This window comes from Ovis canadensis, chromosome 11, assembly GCF_042477335.2.
Source record: "Ovis canadensis isolate MfBH-ARS-UI-01 breed Bighorn chromosome 11, ARS-UI_OviCan_v2, whole genome shotgun sequence".
Taxonomy (NCBI): Eukaryota; Metazoa; Chordata; class Mammalia; order Artiodactyla; family Bovidae; genus Ovis; species Ovis canadensis.
In genome coordinates, this window is record NC_091255.1 from 27,177,790 (window position 1) to 27,199,967 (window position 22,178).

General features: G+C 34.8%; 1 protein-coding gene across 10 annotated transcripts in view; it reads right to left on the bottom strand.

Annotated features, from left to right (window-relative positions):
* NF1 (neurofibromin 1) overlaps nucleotides 1-22,178 on the bottom strand; it is a 254,089-nt gene that overhangs the window by 142,849 nt on the left and 89,062 nt on the right. For all 10 annotated transcript variants that reach the window (XM_069602902.1, XM_069602905.1, XM_069602904.1 and 7 more), the window contains 5 exons: nucleotides 19,185-19,316; nucleotides 16,930-17,064; nucleotides 13,328-13,441; nucleotides 2,049-2,128; nucleotides 405-528 (listed from right to left, as the gene is read on the bottom strand). In XM_069602902.1, the coding sequence (XP_069459003.1) occupies nucleotides 405-528; nucleotides 2,049-2,128; nucleotides 13,328-13,441; nucleotides 16,930-17,064; nucleotides 19,185-19,316 (585 nt within the window). The remainder of the gene's footprint in view (nucleotides 1-404; nucleotides 529-2,048; nucleotides 2,129-13,327; nucleotides 13,442-16,929; nucleotides 17,065-19,184; nucleotides 19,317-22,178) is intronic.

Below are 22,178 nucleotides of genomic sequence, written 5' to 3' on the forward strand. Positions count from 1 at the left end.
TCCTTCAGCTTCTTTATATATATAGATAGATAGATACCATTCTCCGGACTAGCCTAGACATCAGATTCAAGTCTTATGTATGAGCTTGACAGCAGAGACAGCAAACGCTGTTTCTCAATCTTCTTGGTTATAGAGGCCCCACTCCTCCTAGATTCACCCCACAGAATCCTGCTTAACTCGTCTAGACTTTATCAGGATTGTGGCTTTAAGGGTAACAGCTCAAAATAATTTTTACTTAAAGGGCTGATTTCTCAGCCATTGTCTCCTGCACGTACATTTCCCCTGAAGACTTTGCAGGAGAGAGGAGATGAATAAGGACTTGATTTGGTAATAAACATTTCCTTAATCTCTCTTCATTACCATTCCAAATATTCTTCCATTTCAACAGATGTCATTTTGCTTACCTTATTTTTAAGAAGAAATTTATTCCTGCAGATCAAAATTTCCCGCAACCATTTGAGAATTTCTGTGCTACTAAGCATTTGATGACTAGTTAATTTCTTGCAAATGTAAAAAAGCATTTGTGAGCTGCAGAAACAAAGTTCACTGTTATCAGCATTGCCAATAAACAACCTAATACAGATAAAGTCAGAATAAAAGAATGGCATTCTCTAATAATGGACAAAGTTTAAAGAAGCTTATCTCCCTTTCCAGGATTTATTTTAGAGAAATGGTTATCAAAATGTTAATAGCACTATAATGAAAGGAAGTATGCAGATTACATTAAAAAAAAAAAGTACTTCTAAGCCCCCTTCTCCCCCAACCACTTCATCCATGCATCTCATCCTCACAGAGGACTCAAGAAAAATTATAGATCTGTACAGCATAGACTATGTAAACCTAGTGCTCTAGAGCAGGGGTCGGCAAACTGCCTGCAGGCCAAATCCAGTCCATCATTTGCCTTTGCAAATAAAGTTTTAGTGGAACACGGTCACGCTCCACTCTCTCACTGTCTACGGCTACTTTCACGTCCCAAGAGCAGAAGTAAACAGTTATAAAAGAGGCTATCTGGCCCACAGAAACTAAAATACTGACTACTTGGCCCTTTAGAGAAAAAGTTTGCTCATTTCTACTCTAGAGCTGCACTGTCCAACACAGTAACCACAAGTCAGCCACATGTGGCCACTGTGCACTTGAAATATGGCTTGTCTAAACTGAGATGTCCTCTAAGTATGAAACATCCCAAATTTTGAAGACTTTAGAAAAAAGAACATAAAATATCTTATTAATAACTTTTATATTGATCAACATATTAAAAATATTCTCTCTCTATATATATATACACACACACACACACTGGGTTTAAAAATATATTATTAAAATTAATTTTACCTGTTTATTTTTTTAATGAGGCAACTAGAAAAATTTAAGTTACATATGTGGTTCACATTACATTACTATCAAAGAGCACTGCTCCAGAATCTAGGATTTAACTCAGCTGCCAAGTGACTTGGTGTACCCAGTTCTACAAGATAATAACAAAACCTAAGGTTTACACACTTACATTTTCCTCAGTGAGTTACCCCTATGCTCACTGAAAGGTAATAATTCACATAACCAAGGAAATAAATTATAAAATTATATATACATACAATTTTGCCTTCTAAGCAGATATTCATTATATTAATTCATCCACAAAAAACACCAGTATTATTGAAAACATGAGATTATAGTCTAAAAAACTGAAACAAACTATTAATATTTAAAACTTTAACACTCTAAGCTTATAAATGATAAAAATCAATTTAAAACACAGTTTAAACATACAAAAATCTGAAATAGCAGAAGACATACCAAATAATACTACTTATGGTTGGGTAATGAAATTTAGCACAATTTTTAAAAATTTATTTTCTAATTTGCTGTGACAATGTTCTTACAGTTAAAATACGAAATAACCTAATAATTTCAAGTCAAATAAAATACAAAATCATAAAACATCTGGCAGTATAAGTGAATAAAGTTAATAAACCAAGTATATAGAGTTAATACTTAAAGACAAAAAAATTAAAAATTTAAGTTGAATTAAAAAATAAGGGTGTGTATACCTAATTTCCCAAAATGTTTCTACAGGAGCATCAGGATTCCACAAATCAATGCTATCTAACTGATGAAGAACCAGCAGAGCCTGAATTTTAAAAAAAAGAGAGAGAAGACTTACTCAAAAAAATATTTGGTAAACATAACACTGGAGTATTTATTTTACAAATACTGACAAACTGAGCTACTTAATTATAGCCTCAACATGCAGTGTAAGGCACAAGAGGAAAGCTCTGAAGAACCCAAATCTCTAGGGATTATATATACAAAATGAAGTCACTTTATTCCTCTCATTGTTACTTTAAATGGCATGTACACATAAGTTAAATACTGATGAATTTAGAATAGCAATATACATGTGTAAAAACTGCTATAAGACACAAATAATATGATTTCACTGAGCATCAAAGAACTCTATGGAAAATAAAATTAACCCCCCAAAGAAGGCGAGCTCTCCAAAACTAATACACACAACATTTTACTTCTAGGTCACAAGTTAAAAGTAGAAGTTATCTTGTTTGCCACAAATTCTTAGAACAGAAAGGTCAAATTATTTTTCAAAAGGGAGAAAGGGGGAGGAAAACAGATTTTTGCATTGCACAGAGATTATTCATCCTAAAATATTGCGACTGACTATAGAACTGAAATGGATTTGGCTCACAGGACAGTAACAGGAATATACAACTAATACACAAAAACACTGCTATGAAATGAATCAATGCCATCAAAAGTACAGAGAGTAGAACTAGACTCTTCCTTCAAACCAACCCTATCTTAACTCCAATAGGTTAAGTTCACAGTGCTTCCCCCAGACGCACATTACTGAGCTCTGCACATTCCTCTCAGTCCTTGGTCAGCGGATTTGGAGATTCTTGACGCCTCTTTAAAGCTTTGTATTAAAACTCCAATGAAATACTGTTTGGAACACATAATGAGAACTAATTTCTTCTCTTAAAATCAAATCAAATGAATAAACTGCAAATAGAGCTCCAATGATAACCTGTGCAAATAAGCTGCAATGACTCCCTTTAAATTAGAGGAAAAATATGTAAATTTCTAACCTTGGACAACTTTATAACTCCAAAAGCTATAAATGGTATAAAGATCAGACCTATATTATCTTATTTCAAATACTTTCACTGTAATTATTTTGAGATATTTACTAAAAACTGAAATGCACTGTGAAAATCTTCAAAAATTATATGTTATACCTCTCATATCAAGGAAAAACAGCACAAATTAACATTTAATTTTGTCCCTAACATGCACAAACTTAGTCCTGTTTATTGACATTTTTAGTTTAAGTGGCAAATTCTCTAACATTTTGTTTTAACATTTTTTTTTAATATTCAAAGAAAATCTATTAGCTTTTTCTCTCCCTCAGTGGTTATTTTCCTTTTCATGTTCCTTTCTATTTTAAAACTTTCCACATATAATTTTAACAAAATTGTATAACAGTATACTCATTTGACATTTCATAATTTTCCATATTGCTATGTGACCTCCATGGTTTAATGGATGCTTAATAGTTCACCAAATTGAAATATTATCCTCTTGCTATTGAATATGAACATATTCTCTTACTAGTGAATATTTAAATTTCCCCTTATGTTCTATTATAACTAACAGCAGTAACCATATATGTGTGCAGCTTTTTACTTTTCATTTATATTCACAGGATTAAAAAATTACAGGAATGGAATTATTTGGACCAAAAAAATGACATTTGTATGGCTCCTGCCAAATACTGTCAAAGAACTTTCCAAAAAGAATGCAAAGAATATACCTGTTTATAGAACCAACAGCAATGCACACAAATATTAGTTTGGTGCAAAAGTAATTGTGGTTTTTACATTGCTGAACTTTGTTGTTTGACATTAGAATACATTCTTAAATAAATGTGGTTATGTTACACATCATTTTAATGTGCATTTCTTGCTTTATGTTTTTTTGCTAATGACATTACTTGCTGTTGATATTTATTTTAGACTATAGAAATGATGTTAGACAAAAAGCAAATTTGAGTTATTATTTTATTCACATTCAAAATGGGTTGTAAAGCAGTGGAGACAACTTGCAACATTAATAATGCATATGGCCCAGGAACTGCTAATGAATGTTCAGTGCAGGGTGCTTCAAGAAGTTTTGCAAAAGAGACAAGAGCCTTGAAGATGAGGAGTGCAGTGGCTGGCCATCAGAAGTTGACAACGACCAACTGAGAGCAATCATCAAAACTGATCCTCTTATAACTACATGAGGAGTTGCCAAAGAACCCAACTACTCTGTGACTGATTGGCATTTAAAGCAAATTGGAAAAGTGAAAAAGCTCTATAAGTGGGTGCCTCATGAGCTGACTGCAAATCAAAAAATCATTTTGAAGTGTCATCTTCCGTTATTCTGTGCAAAAACAATGAACCATTTCACAATCGGATTGTGACATGCGATGAAAAGTGGATTTTATATGACAACTGGTAATGACGAGCTCAGTGGTTGGACCTAGAAGCTCTCAAGCACTTCCCAAAGCCAAACGTGCACCAAAAAAAGGTCATGGTCACTGTGTGGTGGTCTGCTCCCTATCTGATCCACACAGCTATCTGAATCCTGGTGAAACCATTACATGTGAGAAGAATGCTCAGTAAGTTGATGAGATGCACCAAAAACTACAACATCTGTAGCCAGTATTGGTCAACAGAATGGGCCCAATTCTCTACTACAATGCCTAAACACACATTGCACACCAATGCTTCAAAAGTTGAACAAACTGGGCTAAGAAGTTTGGCCTCATCCACCATATTCACCTGACCTCCTGCCAACCAACTACCACTTCTTAAAGCAACTCAAGAACTTTTTGCAGGGAAAATGCCTCCACAACCAGCAGGAGGCAGAAAATGCTTTCTAAGAGTTCATCAAATCCCGAAGCACAAATTTTTATGCTACAGGAATAAAAAAACTTATTTCTCATTGGCAAACAAGATTGTAACGGTTCCCATTTTGATTAATAAAGATGAGTTTGAGCCTTGTTATGACAGGGAAGCCTGCTATGCTGCAAGCCATGGGGTCACAAACAACTGGACGTGACTTAGTGACCAAACAACAATAATAATGATTTAAAATTCACAGTCTGAAACCAGTTATTTTTATAACAACTTAATACAAACAACGGGTATCTAACAATGAGTGCTGAAACATCTTTGGCAAAATAAAGCATGATAAATAATGAGGTAGTAAATCTTAAATATATAGTTTTATGAGTTTTCACAATAGTATATATCCCATATAACCAACACTGAGACCAACAGCATCAACACTCAGAAGCCTTTTGCACATTCCTTTCCAGTCATCAGCTCTTGACAAAAGCAGCCACTGTTCAGACTTCTATCGCCATAGACACCTCTGCCCGTTTCTGAACTTTATATAAAGGGAATCATACAGCATGTTCTCTTTTGTGTTTGACTGTTTTCACTCAATATCATGTCTGTGAGATTCAGGATGCTTTGCACTTAGCATTAGCTTATTCTTTTTGCATTGCTGTAATCAATGGAATGAAATAATCCAAATTATTTATCTCTACTGTTTATAAATGTCTGAGCTGTTTACAGCTTTTTCAGTTCAGTTCAGTCGCTCAGTTGTGTCTGACTCTTTGTGAACTCATGAATCGCAGCACGCCAGACCTCCCTGTCCATCACCAACTCCCGGAGCTTACTCAAACTCATGTCCATTGAGTCGGTGATGCCATCCAACCATCTCATCCTCTGTCGTCCCCTTCTCCTCCTGCCCCCAATCCCTCCCAGCATCAGAGTCTTTTCCAATGAGTCAACTCTTCACATGAGGTGGCCAAAGTATTGGAGTTTCAGCTTCAGCATCAGTCCTTCCAATGAACACCCAGGACCGATTTCCTTTAGAATGGACTGGTTGGATCTCCTTGCAGTCCAAGGGACTTTCAAGAGTCTTCTCCAACACCACAGTTCAAAAGCATCAGCTCTTGGGTGCTCAGCTTTCTTCACAGTCCAACTCTCACATCCACACATGACCACTGGAAAAACCATAGCCTTGACTAGATGGACCTTAGTCGGCAAAGTAATGTCTCTGCTTTTTAATATGCTATTACACCTTTTTGGAATATTATAAATTATGCTATTAATATTTTATATGTGTCTTTTGGTAAACACACTTGTTGGATATATACCTAGGAGGAGAATTGCTAAGGTGGATGTTTAGCTTTTGTAGATACTGCAAACCAATTTTTAATGATGGCTATACTATTCTTTTATTAGCAGAATATGAATAAAAACAAAGTACAGTTGACTCTTGAACAATGAGGAGGTTAGGGGTGCTGACTCCCCATGCAGTAATAAAAACTTACATGTAACTTTTGACTGCCTAACAAGTTAACTACTGATAGTCTACTATTGACTGGAAGCCTCACCAATAACAGAGTTGTTAACACACATTTTTGTATGTCATATGTGTTATATACTATATTTTTACAATAAAGCTAGTAAAAACAAAATGTTGCTAAGAAATCATAAAGAAAATACATTTAAAGTGCAGTACAGTATTTATCAACATTGTAAGTTTACTTCATGTTTACAAGCTGCATCAACTTTTTCTATAACAATGATGGCATCTTCGATAGTGTAATCCTTCCCGGCTTTCATGATGTTCTCTTTACTGGGGTTCTCTTCCATAGTGTCGACAACCCTTTCCATAGAATACCATGTGTAATGAGCCTAAAAGTCCTTATGAACCCCTGATCTAGAAGCTGAATTAGAGACATGTTTTGGGCAATGAGACCACTTTGACATCTTCAGTGTTAAACTCATGGGGTTCTGGGTGGCCAGGGGCACAGTCCAGTATCAAAAGAATTTTAAAAGGCAGTCCATTACTGGCAAGATACTTCCTCACTCCAGTAACAAAGCATTGATGGAACTAATCCAAAAAATGATCCTCAATGTGCAGGCTTTCTTATACAACTAAAAGACTAGCGACTGGTATCTTTCTTTTCCTTTCCAGCCTTGAAAGTTAGAAGCCTTGCATTATAGATTAGGGCAGTTTTGATCATACAGCATTTGCACAAAGCAGTAGAGGTAAGCCTATCCCTTCCTACCTTAAATCGTGGTGCTTATTTCTCTTCCTAATAAATGTCCTTTGTGGCATTTTTTTTTCCCGCTAGAATAAGGCACTTTTTATCCACATTATAAACCTGTTCAGGTTGACATCCTTTTCCACCAATAATTTTCTTAATGGAGTCTAGGAACCCATCTGCTGCCTTGTGGTCAGAAGCTGCTTTCCCTTTATCTTGACATTTTTAAAGCCAAACCTCTTTCTAAAATTAAGAAGCCATCCTTTGCAGGCATTACATTGTCTGGCTTTAGATCCTCCACTTTCCTTTTGCTTCAACTCGTCACATAAAGACTTCACTTTTTCTCAAACCACACTGAAGTCAATAGGTATACCTTTCTTATAGCAATCCTGCATCCACATAAAAGTTGTCTTTTGAATATGAGAGACATTCAATAAAAAGGACAAGGTTTCATGCCTACTGGAGTAGTTGCAGCAACAGCTTCATGAATTTCCATTTTTCTCCCTCAACAGTCTGTACGTTGGATTCATTTATCTTGAAATGGCAGACAACCACAGCTGCATATCTCAATCTACAGCACATGTCAAACAATTCAACTTCTTATAATGTCATGACCTTTCTCTGCTCTCATCACTAGTGCACTCTGTGTAGGTCACAAGGTATGGTACTGCACCAAACATGATGAAAAATACATGAGAACCCAAGAGATCACTTTTTGCTGATATACAATTTAGTGGGAGAGACAAACTTCTCAGAGAACATTTTAAGCAGATACAACACTTGAGCTCACCCAATAGTAACAAAACACAGACATGTAGTTATTACAGTAGTATAGTATGTACTACAGTTAACATTATGCAGCTAGGATTTTTTATTTTTTGGCCACACCAGGTGGCACATGGGATCTTAAATTCCCTGACTAGGGATCGAACCCAAGACCCTGCATTAGAAGGGCAGAGTCTCAACCACTAAATCGCCAGGGAAATCCTCTATGCAATTATGATTTAATACTGCATCTTTACATTTGCTTACATTTCTTTTGACTGTGAAAGACACCATGTACAGTCTGTAAGCTTTTGTAAATTTTAACTTTTTATAGTATATTTATATATATTTTATATAGTAAATGATAATATTTGGATAAACAACAAGGTTTACTGTATGGCATAGGAAACTATATTCAATATTATGTGATAAAACATAATGTAAAAGAATATTAGAAAAATAATGCATATATGTAAATTGAACCACTTTGCTGTATAGCAGAGATTAACATATTGTAAATCAAATATATTTCAATTAGTGAAAGTCAGTCAGTTGTGTCTGACTATGACCCCCATGGACTACACGGTCCATGGAATTCTCCAGGCCAGAATACTGAAGTGGGTAGCCATTCCCTTCTCCAGGGATATTCCCAACCTAGGGATTAAAACCAGGTCTCGTGTTGCAGGCAGATTCTTTACCAGCTGAGCCACAAGGGAAGCCCAAGAATACTGGAGTGGGTAGCCTATCCCTTCTCCAGCAGACCTATCCAACCCAGGAATCAAACCAGGGTCTCCTGCATTGCAGGTGGATTCTTTACCAACTGAGCCATCAGGGAAGCCAAAAAAATTTTCTTTTAATTTTTGCAATATTTCAATTAAAAAAAAGCAAAAAGATGTAATAAATGATCCCCCCAAAATGATAATATAAACTGGTATCCAGATATATTCTATGCCATGACATACCTTTTCTTAATTGTTTTGATACTGCGAGGCCAGCAATTCACCTGCAGGTTTTTTCAAACTGTCACAAATACACAAAAGTGTTTTCAATATGTCCAAAAAATCTGCATATAACTGGACCTGCACAGTTCACACTCATGCTGTTCAAGGGTCAAAATCACTTGATATTTCATAAAGCTTTCTGTTATTTGCTATCTAGCTTAATTTCAATATAGTCATAAAAAAATTCTGAATGATTTGAATCCTTCAGAATTTGTATGACCCTTACTCAAGATATACTAAATATCCCACATGTACTTGAAAATAAAATGTACTTATTGAATGTAGTTCTTCATATGTGTCAAATAGGTCAAATTTGATAATCATGTTTTTCAAATCTTCTATCCTTACTATTTGTTTGCTGGCTTATTCTATCAGATATTGAGAAAGGTATACTTAAGTATCTCGCTATAACTATGTCTGTCTATCTGTCCTTTTACATGTTTTTATATTATATATTTAGAAATTTTATGTATTTTTGCTTTTTATATTTTAAATCTTTGTTATTAGACTCACATAAAGGTTTATTTTTAGATGGATTGGACCCTTCTGTAATAATATGATGTGTCTCTTTATCATCCAACAGAGAATAACCTAAATACATAAAGCAAATATCAACAGATATAAAGGGAGAAAGTGACAGTAACACAATAGTAGTAGGTGATTTTGACACACCGTTTACATCAATGGACAGATCATCCACACAGAAAGCCAATAAGGGAACACTGGCCTTAAACAACACATTAGACTAGATCAACAGATATACAGAAAACATTCCATCCAAAAGAGCAGAATACACACTCCTTTCCGGGTGTACATGGAACAGGGATATTCCCAAGATAGATAGTCTCCAAGGGATAGTCTCCAAGATAGATCACATGCTAGACCACAAAACAAGTCTCAATAAATTTAAGAAGACTGAAATCATATCAAGATTCTTTTCCAACCACAACACTATGAGACTAGACATCAAGGGAAAAAATACGGAAAGCACAGACATATGGAAGTTACCAATGGGTTACTGAAGAAATCAAAGAAATAAAAAGATACCTGCAGACAAATGAACATGAAGATGCAAGGATCCAAAACCTATGGGATGTAGCATAAGCAGCTCTAAGAGGGAAGATTCCCCCTAGTGCTAAGAGGAAGCCTAGCCCAGGAAACTAGAAAAACCTGAAATAGACAAGTCAGACCTAAAGAAACGAAAAGAACAAACAAGACCCAAAGTTAGTAGAAGAAAATCATAAAGATCAGAGCAGAAATATTTAAATAGAGACTAAAAAAAAAAAAAAGATCAATGAACCTAAGAGTAGTTCTTTGAAAAGATAAAACTGATAAACTTTTAGCCAGACTCATCAAGAAAAAAAAGGAGAGGGCCTAAAATATAAAATCAGAAATGAAAAAGGTGAAGTTGTATTTCTGGCATCACAGAAATACAAAGGATCATAAGAGATTACTATGAATAGTTACATGTTAATAATATGGATACTCTAGGAAAAAAAAAACAAATTCCTAGAAAGGTACAATCTTCAAGACTGACTCAAGAAGAAACAGAAAATATGAACAGACCAATCACCAGTAATGAAATTGAATCAATAATAAAAAAATTCTCAACAAACAAAAGCTCAGCACCAGATGGTTTCACAGGTGAATTCTACCATTTAGTGAAGAGCTAACAACTATCCTTCCCAAACTATTGCATAGGAAAGACTGCTTCCTCCCTCATTTTATGAAGCTACCATCACCTTGATACCAAAATGAGACAAATATATCACAAAAAAATTGTAGGCCAATATCACTGATGAACACAGATATAAAAATTCTCCACTAAGTATTAGCAAAAAATTAGCAAAATACATTAAAAGGATCACACACCATGATCAAGTGGGATTTATCCCAGGGATGTAAGAATGTTTTAATATCTACAAATCAGCCAATGTGATACACCACATTAACAAACTGAAAAATAAAAATCCTACAACCATCTCAATTAACACGGAAAAAGCTTTTGATAAAATTCAACATCAATTTGTGATCAAAAACAACTCTCTAGAAACTGGGCATAGCGGGAACACACCTCAACAAAGGCCATTTACAACAGACCCACAGCTAACATCATATTCAATGGTGAAAACCTGAAAGCATTTCCTTGTAAAATCAAGGGAAAAAGACAAGGATGCTCATTCTTGCCAGTTTTATTCAGCACAGTTTGGAAGTCCTAGTCACAGCAATCAGAGAAGAAAAAGAAATTAAAGAAAGCCAAATTGGAAAGGAAGATTAAAACTGTCACTGTTCACAGATGACATGATACACATAGAAAATCCTACAGACAGCTACTAAAAAACTATTAGAACTCATCAATAAATTCAGTAAAGTTACAGGGTGCAAAATTAATATACAGAAATCTGCCACATTTCTTTATACTAATTATGAAATACTAGAAGGAGAAATTCATGAAACAATCCCATTTACCACTGCATCAAAAAAAAAAAGCTATATACCTTGGAATAAACCTACCTAAGGAGGCAAAAGACCTATACTCCAAAAGACTAAAAGACACTGGTCAAAGAAATTGAAGATAACACGCAGATTGATAGATACACTATGATCTTGGGTTGTAAGAATCAATACTGTTGGAATGACTATACTGCCCAAAGCACTCTACAGATTTAATGCAATCCCTATCAAAATACCAATGGTATTTTTCAGAGAATCAGAAAAAAATAATTTCAAAATTTATATGGAAACACAAAGGATCCAAAAACGCCAAAACAAACTTGAAAAAGAACAGATCTGGAGGAATCATGCCCCCTGACCTTGGACTGTACTACAGAACTACAGTCATCAAAACAGTATGGAACTAGCACAAAACCAGACACACTGACCAATGGAACAGGATAGAGGACCCAAAAATAAATCCATGCACTTATGGTCAAACTATGACAAAGGGGACAAGAATACACAATGAAGAAAAGACAGCCTCTTCAATAAGTGGTGCTGAGAAAACTGGACAGCTATTTTCTTTATATATAAAATAAGGGAATTAGAGCATTCTCTAACATAATACATAAAAATAAACTCAAAACGGATTAAAGACTTAAATGCAAGACCAGAAACCATAAAACTCCTAGAGGAAATATAAGCAGAACACTCTTTGACATAAACGGTAGCAGTATTTTTTTTAGATCTGTCTCCTAAAGCAAGGGAAGCAAAAGTAAACAAATTGGACCTAATTAAACTTAAAAGCTTTTGCACAGCAAAAGGAACCATTGACAAAATGCAAAAACAGCCTACTGAATGGGAGAAAATATTTGCAAATTATGACTGATAAGAGATAATATGACTGATAATATTCAACATACATAAATAGCTCATACAATTCAACATTAAAAAAAAAACCCAACAACACAATTTTTTAAAATGGGCAAAAGAACTGAATACACAGGTTTTCAAAGAAGACATACAAATAGACAACAGGCATATGAAAAGATGCTCAACATCACTGATCATCAAGGAAATGAAAATCAAAACCACTTGAGTGTTACTTCACACCTGTCAGTATGGCTATCATCAAAAAGAACACAAGTAACAAACGACAGCAAGACCATGGAGCAAAGGGAACCCTTGTACATTGCTGGCAGGAATGTAAATTGGTACAGCCACTGGAGAGCACAGTGTGGGGGTTCTTTAGAAAAACTAAAAATAGAACTACCATATAAGCCAGCAATTCCACTTCTGGGTATATATCCATAAAAACTAAAAACACTAATTAGAAAAGATACATACACCCCAATGTTTATAACAGTATTATTTACAATTCCCAAGATACCGAAACAACCTAAGTGTCTATCAATGGACATATGAATGTGTCTTTATATTCAAGAATGTATAAAGATGTGTGGTGTGTGTGTACATAGGGTGTGTGTGTACATACACACACACACACACACACACACACATACATACAATAGAATACTACTCAGTCATTAAAAAAAAGAAAGAAATTTTGCCATTTGCAGCAACACAGACGGACTTGGTGGACATTATGCTATATGAAATAAGTCAGAGAAAGACCATGTGATATCACTTACATGTGGAAACTGAAATATCCACAAACTAGTGAATATAAAAAAAAAGAAGCAGACTCACAAATATAGAGAACAAACTAGTGGTTACCAGTGGAGGGAGTTCTGGGGGTGCTCAATACAGCTATTGGGGAGTGGAAGGGACAAACTGCTGGATGTAAGGTAGGCTCAAGGATGTATTGTACAACATGGGGAATACAGGCAATATTTTGTAGCAACTCTAAATGGAAAGTAACCATTAAAAGCTGGATAGAAAATTCTTAAGGAAAAAATTTTTAAGGAATAGACTTTAAAAAATGAGAATCTACATAGTTACAATATTACATTCAAGAGCCTAGAATTCATTTTCCCCTTACCTCCATTGCTTCCTGAGCAATCTCTGGCATGTGTGACTGAGGGACCAGTTGGACAAGCCCTGTAATTAATTCTGCAGTACTGCCTTGGGTTTCAGGCCCCTGTTTTCTTGGATTCTGCAAAGAAAAAAGCAAATTTCAATTAAAAACAAAATCACAGGACAGGGGCCAACGGGTGGAGGGAATGGAGACTGACTGCTAATGGGTTTTAGGTTTACTTTTGAGGTGATAAAATGTTCTAGACCTAGATAGCGGTGATGGCTACACAACCTTGTATACATACCAAAACCCAGAGAATTGCCACTTTAAAAAGGCAAATTTCATCATACGTGAATTTTACCTCAAAAATAAACACTATAAGGTTTTTTAAAGTTAAAAAGCTGCTGTGAGGGAGATGAGAGGGGGGTTGATGATGAGGGGACACGTGTACCTGTAGCTGATTCATGTCAATGTATAGCAAAAACCACCACAATACTGTAAAGTAATTACCCTCCAATTAAAATAAATAAACTAACTTTAAAAACTGCTCTTGTTAAGAATTCTCTTAATCTACATCTATACTTCTTCATTAATGTAAATAATATCCAGAGAAAATTCTAATTAAAACAAAAACTAGGTACTAGCTTTTCATAAGAAATTATATCAATAATAGGAGAAGTAAATTTTTTTCAACAACACTGCATTGACTAAATAATATATCTCTGATTTGGAACTTACAGTTTTGGATCTCAAAACTACTGCGAGGAAAGGCAAAGTACATGCATGCTTGATGAGAACGACAGTTATCCCGTGTTGCCCTTTTGTCCAATACAAGGACCTAACCACATTCACATAACACTAGCAATATTAGTGTTAATGTTAATCCACACCTCCAGATACCCATACTTCAGGCTTCTTCACAGTAGAAAGACATTGTATACAAAGCAAAATGGTATATATAAATGTGAATGTCTACCTACTTAAAGAGACTAAAATGCTTCCTTGTAACTTGGAAGAATCTATTTCCATCTCAAGCATATACGGTTCATTTAAGTGAAGCCAATACAACTAGTGCCCGTATTTTATTTTGCTAACGCCCTTACCCCCATGCACGTGTGTGTGTATTTATGTATCAGAAAATAGGCCATTTTGAACTTTATATATATATATATATATATATATATATAATTTCAATTAAAAACAAAAGGTATAAAGGATAGCATCAAAAATAATCTGATCAACAAGTTTAAACTGCAAATGAAAAAGAACTATGAAGCTACATGCTGGTATGAGCACCTGTAACAGGAAAATGTGGTATAATTAGGAATGCTTCCTTAGGGCTGTGATAACAGCTCAGAATTAGTAGGAATTACTATGTAAAGAGGAGAGGGAAGCATATTGTAGGCAGAGACTGCAAGTGCATAGACAGGCAGGAAGGAATGTAGTAAGAGGGAGTGGAAGACAGGCCATCATAACTAGAGTAAAGAAGACAAATGTAACTCTAGATGCTGCAGAGCTGACTGGTGGGAGTCAGAAGTTGCCTGGCTTTATAGGTCTATTAGGAGTTTAGTCTCCATCCTCAAAGCTATTTCAATCAAAAGATTTTAAGCTGGGCAGAAAGCATAATATTTGCTTTTTTCACTGTAACTTTAGTGGAGAGAAATGATTAAAAGAAAGCAGGAAATGATGTAAGCTGAACTAGGAAGCTTGAAAAATTCATAGTAGTATGATTTAAGATAGAGATAGTAGAGACAGAAGACAATAAAAACACATTACTTTAAAATATCATGATTGAGATCATTTAATAGTTATTCCTATATTTATCCTACTTACAAAGATTTAGGTTTTTTACAGGTAAAAATATAAAATAATCAAATATTTACAATGAATCTTTCACTATTTTAACTTACCTTTCATTACTCTGAGAAAAGTTGTTTAACCACTAGATGGCAGCAAAGAAAATAATTTCAACTTTGATCTGTTTCTGCCTGCTAATTGCAAACTTGGAAAATAGTATGTTTTGCTTAAATTCTTGCTCCTGTGTTAAAATATTTAACACAGAAGGCACTGGTGACTTTGATGCATCCTTTGATCCTGAGTTACGCCATGCAGAGTGATGCTAATATATGACATGCATGATGAAATAACACCTCAAGTAATGTGTGCTACATAACAAAGAAATGAGGGGAAAAGGTATTTCACTCCTTTTATAGTCTTAATGATAGATTTTAAGACTTTTTCCATACCAAAGTTCTAACAATTTCTTCTATCAGACTTCCAAATTTGGATGGGCTTTTCAAAGACTTCAAAACAACATAGGCCATTCTGGGGATCACTAATCCTTTTGGGAATTGTTTCTCCTCCCTCTCTCAGAAAAAAATATTTTTTAAATTCAGGGGTTTCAAAGAACTCTTGAAACTATGGACATCAGTTTATAGACTTCTACAGTATAGTAATTTGAAAAATATACCATCAAAATTAAAAGTATACTTAGCACTTAAGCCTGTTCCTCAAAGCAACAGGAAATTGTTTTAGATACTGTTTTCCCAGGACTGGAAAATTCCACAGAGGTTAAATATGTTATGCTATGAGCTTCAAAATACATTTCTGCTATGTTTGGGGCATTAATAATATTAATGTTAACTGTATTTTAATAATAGTAATAACATCCTAACATTTATGTAGTACTCATTATACATTCATTCTGCATTGTTCCTAAGAGCATGACATGTAATATCTCAGTCTGCTTAACAATACGAATTATTATCATTATCACAATATTTCAAACAAGAAAACTAAAGCACATGGATTTCCTTGGTGGTCCAGTGGTTAAGACTCCACACTTTCAAAGCAAGGGGCGTGGGTTCAATCCCTGGTTAGGGAACTGGTTCAACCCCTGGTCAGGGAACTAAGATGCTGCATGACCCGTGGTGTGGTCAAGAAAAAAAAAGAAAACTAAAGCATAGAGAGGTTAAGTCACCCAAATTACATAGCTTCTCCAGAGGCCATGCTTTTCAGCATTTCATATAACTACCACTCATTTTCATTTGTTAGTTCCAAATCATCTTGTGTATTACAGTAATGCTCTCAGGAATTTAATACCATCTCAGGCTGTGACCTGATACTTGAGTGCTAACCATACTCATTTTTATCTCTTCTTCCTCCCAATACAGTATAGGCAGGAAAAGTCAGTGATAATAAAAGGCTGATGACAGGAAGAAATAAGGATAGAAGAGCCCAATTTTTAGGCAACAGAGATTGGAGACTTAAAAGAAAAAAAAACCAGATATAGGAAGCACTTGACTTATAGCTGCTTCAGTATATCCAAACCCCATCCTAGGATTACATCTGAATAATACATAATCTGGTAGCAGGGTATGGACAGAAGATCTCACCAAAATGTTAGTTCAATGACAGGAAAAAATAAGGCAAAAGAGTAAGACCTGATCTAATTATATTAGTAATCTCTATAAGTTCACTTTCTTAGGAATGTCAGGTTTCATGTACGATCAGGAAGGTTCAGTAAGTGTTCTTGAGCTAACAATCATCTTCAAGGTTTTGGCATTTCAGTTAAACCAAATTAAGTTAGTATAATAATTTCAAGGCATTATATAAAAACTACTCACACAAAGCAAGAGCTTCGGATCTGCATGAATTAGTTTCACCATGGACAAGAGAAGATACTTATAGCTTCTTGTCTCCAGGTCTGTAGGTTTTTCTTTAAATTTAAGGCTTGTTACTTTTTCTTTAAATGTAAGACTCTAAAAACAAAAACATGACATTCACCTTCTAAGAATCAGACATCAGAATCGTGATAATAGCTATTCAACATTTTCAAATAAATCTATTTTTTAAAAAACTTTGAAAAATAAAGGGACATATTGTATAGCACCAAATGTGTGTTATTAGTAGAAACATTCAATAGAGAGTATAAGATTAACACAATCAAGCTTAAAAAGCAAATGAAAAGTATTTCTGCAACACCTATATTGTTCTTATTTTTGTTACCATTATTCAAGCTCTAAGCTGTATCTGACTCTTTGCAACCCCATGGACTACAGCACGGCAGGCTCCCTGGTCCTCCACTATCTCTGAGGTTGCTCAAATTCATGCCCACTGAGTCAGTGATGCTATCTAGCATGCCATCCTCTGGCACCCCTTTCTCCTTCTGCCTTCCATCTTTCCCAGCATCAGGGTCTTTTTCAGTGAGTCGGCTCTTCATATCAGGTAGCCAAAGTATTGGAGCTTCAGCTTTAGCAACAGTTCTTCCAATGAATATTCAGGGTTGATTTCCTTTAGGACTGACTGATTTGATCTCCTTGCTGACCCAGGGATTCTCAAGTCTCTTCCAGCACCACAACTCAAAAGCATCAATTCTTCAGTGCTCAGCCTTCCTCTTACATTATTCTTATATAATCTTATATACATTCTTATATAATCTTGCAAAAAGTTTAAGTGAAAATCTGCTAAAATACTAAAATCTTTAAAATAAGGTTGGTTGACTCCTATGTTAAAAACAATTTTCCAAATGTTAAAACAGGGATAAAATATTTATTCTATAGCTCTCACAGATACAATGAGTAACTCATGTAATAAAATATCTCATATACATATATATATATAAACATTTCATAGAAACAATGACATTACCAACTGTAAGATGCATCATTATTTTATGTATCATAAGGAATGAAAACTGTCAACTGTAAGATACCATACAAATAAGATCTACTCCCAAATTCAGAAATGTTAAATAGGTGCTTCTTAGAATTGATGGAATATGCTAGACAGGCAATCTCTGTATTTAATAGTTTAACTTTTTCTTTTTCCTTTAATGGCATTCCATCTCTCAAGTTACAGAATGCATGTATTTTGCCAGAAGAACACTGATAGAACAAAGAAAGCTTTCTTTGAGAAAAATTCAATCATGGAAAATGTGTTTCAATTACAGAGATACTATTGTAGAATACTATAATTATGGATGCTATTCAACAAAAAATCCAACATTATATTCTGGAGCCAATACTACCTTTTTATCTATTCTTATAAAACATCTCCCCTTTTCTCTTAAAAGGAAACAAAACACAGGCTTTTGACATGTATGCTTCTATATGCACATAGTGCTCTTGCCTGGAGAGTCCCAGGGACGGGGGAGCCTGGTGGGCTGCCGTCTATGGGGTCGCACAGAGTCGGACACGACTGAAGCGACTTAGCAGCAGCAGCATATGCAAATACACAGATGGGAGATTATCCAGCATCTATTGACTCTTAATAAAAAATGTCCATGTAAACAAGCAGATGCATTATCTATAATACACAGCAATTATTCCCAATGTTTATATGTGAGAAAAGTGTTTTGTTATAATGCCCAAGAGCACTGAAGGGTTTTGTCCTTTTGTTTACTGAAATATGAGATATTTTTAAATATAAACTTTGAATTTTATTTCTAAATTCCTGTGTGCAATATGTAGCATCCAATGGGCAAAACCGTGAGTTAGCAGGAACATTCACTCTAGCCCAGGAGTCAGTTTCCCCTACTCATCCCCAAAAGATAAAGAGCTAATCAAAGTATTTTGATTCGTAAGGAAAAATTAAAGGAAAAAGAAACAAAAAAAGAGAAAAGGTGACATTCACTAAGATTTTACCAGCATTTTGTTAGAAAATGTCTCTAAGAAAAATAAGGTTAACTCACTGAAATAATGGAAAACACACATCATTGCAATTAGCATTGCAACAATACTGCAGTATTAGACATACCACAATTCTTATGGAGAAGTCTTATTTGATTCTCTAAAATAATCAAAACAGCAAGAATGGAATAAAGACACTGAAAAAATGCAGTCTCAAGAAGGTAGAATTCAAATTTCATGATTAATCTTACCGGTGCCATCCGTATTGCTGGGTGTGCTCCACAACCCTGGACTGCTTTATGAAGTGTTTCACCAAACATATTTCGAAGTTCAACTGAGTGGCAATATACAGCATCAATCTTAGGCCACCAATCCAATGCAGACTGGAGGAAAACAGAGACCATACGAAAGAAAAAGTCCAAATTTGCACGAGTCATATGCTCTGGTTATCACTGTGGTTTTATGGTTGATTACTTCGTAAGAAACTTTCTAAGACCATGCAAACAAACACCATGATTTCCAAAGTCTTCAAGTAATGTCTTTAATTCAAACACCAAACCATACATCTATTTTAAAATATCATAATGAACATGAGACAGATAGCCCACTGCATGAGCATGAACACATGAGACTGTCTTTTCTCACTGATAATCTAATGAATCTGAAAAACAAAGATTTAGAGAGCTAATTCTGTAGCCAATCTTTTTTTCGTAAGTTTAATGTTTTACACATTTCAGAAACATATACATATATAGTATATATTTTCCCAAAGCAAGAATGCTGTTATCAGTTTTAAAAGAGATCAGTGGTTCAACACAGTGTTGAAGGAATATGTGGAAAACTATTACTTATACGCCTACAGACAAACAGCCAGGATAATTACAACGTGAAATTAGTAAATGAGATAAAGCTATTAGTAAACCTATAATCTTAAACTGATATGCAATGATGGCACAATACAAGAGCAGACCAATGATCACCACAAAGACAAAATGATCATAGCTAAATATTTTTAAAGGTAACTGGTTTTTTTATGTAAATACTTTCCTGTAGTTCAACTTGTTTAGCTTTGGTTCTAGTTTTTAGTGCCTATTTTATTTGAAAGTGTATCTTTCACTTTTAAATGAAGTAATAACTGTATTATGAAAAATGACAACTGAAAATCACTAAAACTATTAACTTTGTCTCTCTGTGAATACAAAAATGACTGGATGAATTTTTCACTACATAATAGAGAGTATGCAAGGAATAGGATTACCTAAAATACAGGCTTTATAATACTCCTGTAATAAAAAATACCTGAAAGAACAATTTGAAACAGGAGATAAGGGGATATAATAGCTTCATATCCTGTTCCCAAGTTCCTTCTAATTCAACACTAAGCTAATTAAATTCTCAGCATTTAATTTTTTCAGCCCTAACCCTTAGAATATTTTGAGGCGCATCAGGTTATATTACCTAAACCTCAGATTTTGGATTATGAACTCTATTTACTGGATTGTTGTTATTTAGTCACTACATCGTGTCTGACTCTTTTGTGACCTCACAGACTGTAACCCACCAGGTTCCTTCCGTCCAAGAGATTTTCCAAGCAAGAATACTGGAGTGGGGGAAAAAAAAAAAAGAATACTGGAGTGGGTTGCCATTTCCTACTCCAGGGAATCTTCCTGACTCAAAGATCAACCCACGTTTCCTGCTTGGCAGGCGGATTCTCCACTTGGCAGGTGGAGCCACAGCTATGAATGTGTGTGTGTGCGCTCAGTCGCATCCAACTCTCTGGGACTCCATCGACTGCAGCCCGCCTGCATCCCGTCCATGGGATTTTTCAGGCAAGAATACTGAAGTGGGTTGCCATTTCCTGCTTCAAGGGATCTTCACAACCCAGGGACTGAACCCACGTCTCTTGCATCTCCTGTATTGGCAGGCAGATTCTTTAACATTAGTGCCACCTGGGAACCCAAGACACAGCTACAGTGTACTATAAAACCAATTTACAAAATAAAATCAATACTTAATTCCATTCACAAAAAAACTTCAAAGCTGTGAGGGAAGAAACACTTTTATTTGGACAGTATGCTTGTCTCCATTTTTCTCTCAAATTCTTTATTTACTTCCTAACAAGAGATTAAGTTTTATTAGTTTAGTTATATAGTGAATTCCTTAAACTTTAGTCAATTTGGTCACCTGACTTGCCCAGGGCAATCAATACTCCTTGATTTCCATATACTTACTAATTTATACAGCTTGTATTAATCAACTTAGAGTAACAAAAGCTGAATAATCACAAAATGCACTGAGATAAGGGTCCTCTGACTATGCTGAACTCATTATGTCAGAAACTGCTTAAAGACATACCCATCATCCCATGTAACATCCTATCCAAATTATTATGCCATTGTGATAGCTGCTGAAACTGTCTCATGGTACCAGGTATACCCTATGTGACTTTAACTTAAGATGTAGTTATTGACATAATTGCTATTTTATATAACAAATAAGGTCATTCATTTTAAAGTAAAAGATACACTTTCAAATAAAACAGGCACTAAAACCTGGACAGCATGTAGTTGGTAAAAATTTCAGGGTTCCAAGCAATGATTAAATATGTCCTTTCAGAAACTAGTCAATTAAAGTAGACTTATTCTTTTTTGTCCTTGAAAATGCTAAGTTTATTGTCAAGTAAATGGCAATACTTTTATAATATGAGCAAATCATATGGCAATTCTTCAAGATTATTTCAATAAATTTCACATGCCTTGGAAATAATTTCTCTCAGCAGAAAGAGATCATCTCATTCTCAATATGTGAACTATCCATAAGTAAACTACAGCAAATTGCTATAAGGAAAAAACAATAGCAAGTATTAAGCACTAGACCAGCTGCAGCATGTTGCACTGATGGGTGAAATATTTGGTTCCTACTGTATATATTATTTCCCAATGATAACAACGTATCTAAACTAACCTAAAGGAAGCCTATAAGGATTAAGCACATAACAAAGATTTTACAGCTAAAATTCATCACTTATGGCATTCCAAAATAAAAAAGATGACAGAACTACCCATACCATTCTCAAAACGGATAAAAAGCTCAAATTATAATCAAATTCGAACAGTTACTAGATTTTCAGATTTTTTAAGAAGAAACGGGGGGACTCTTTTAGACCTAAAAACAGTACTTGTGAACTGAATATGAGTATGTGTCACGAAAGCAAAACAAAACTGCAAACATTATTACTACTTCTA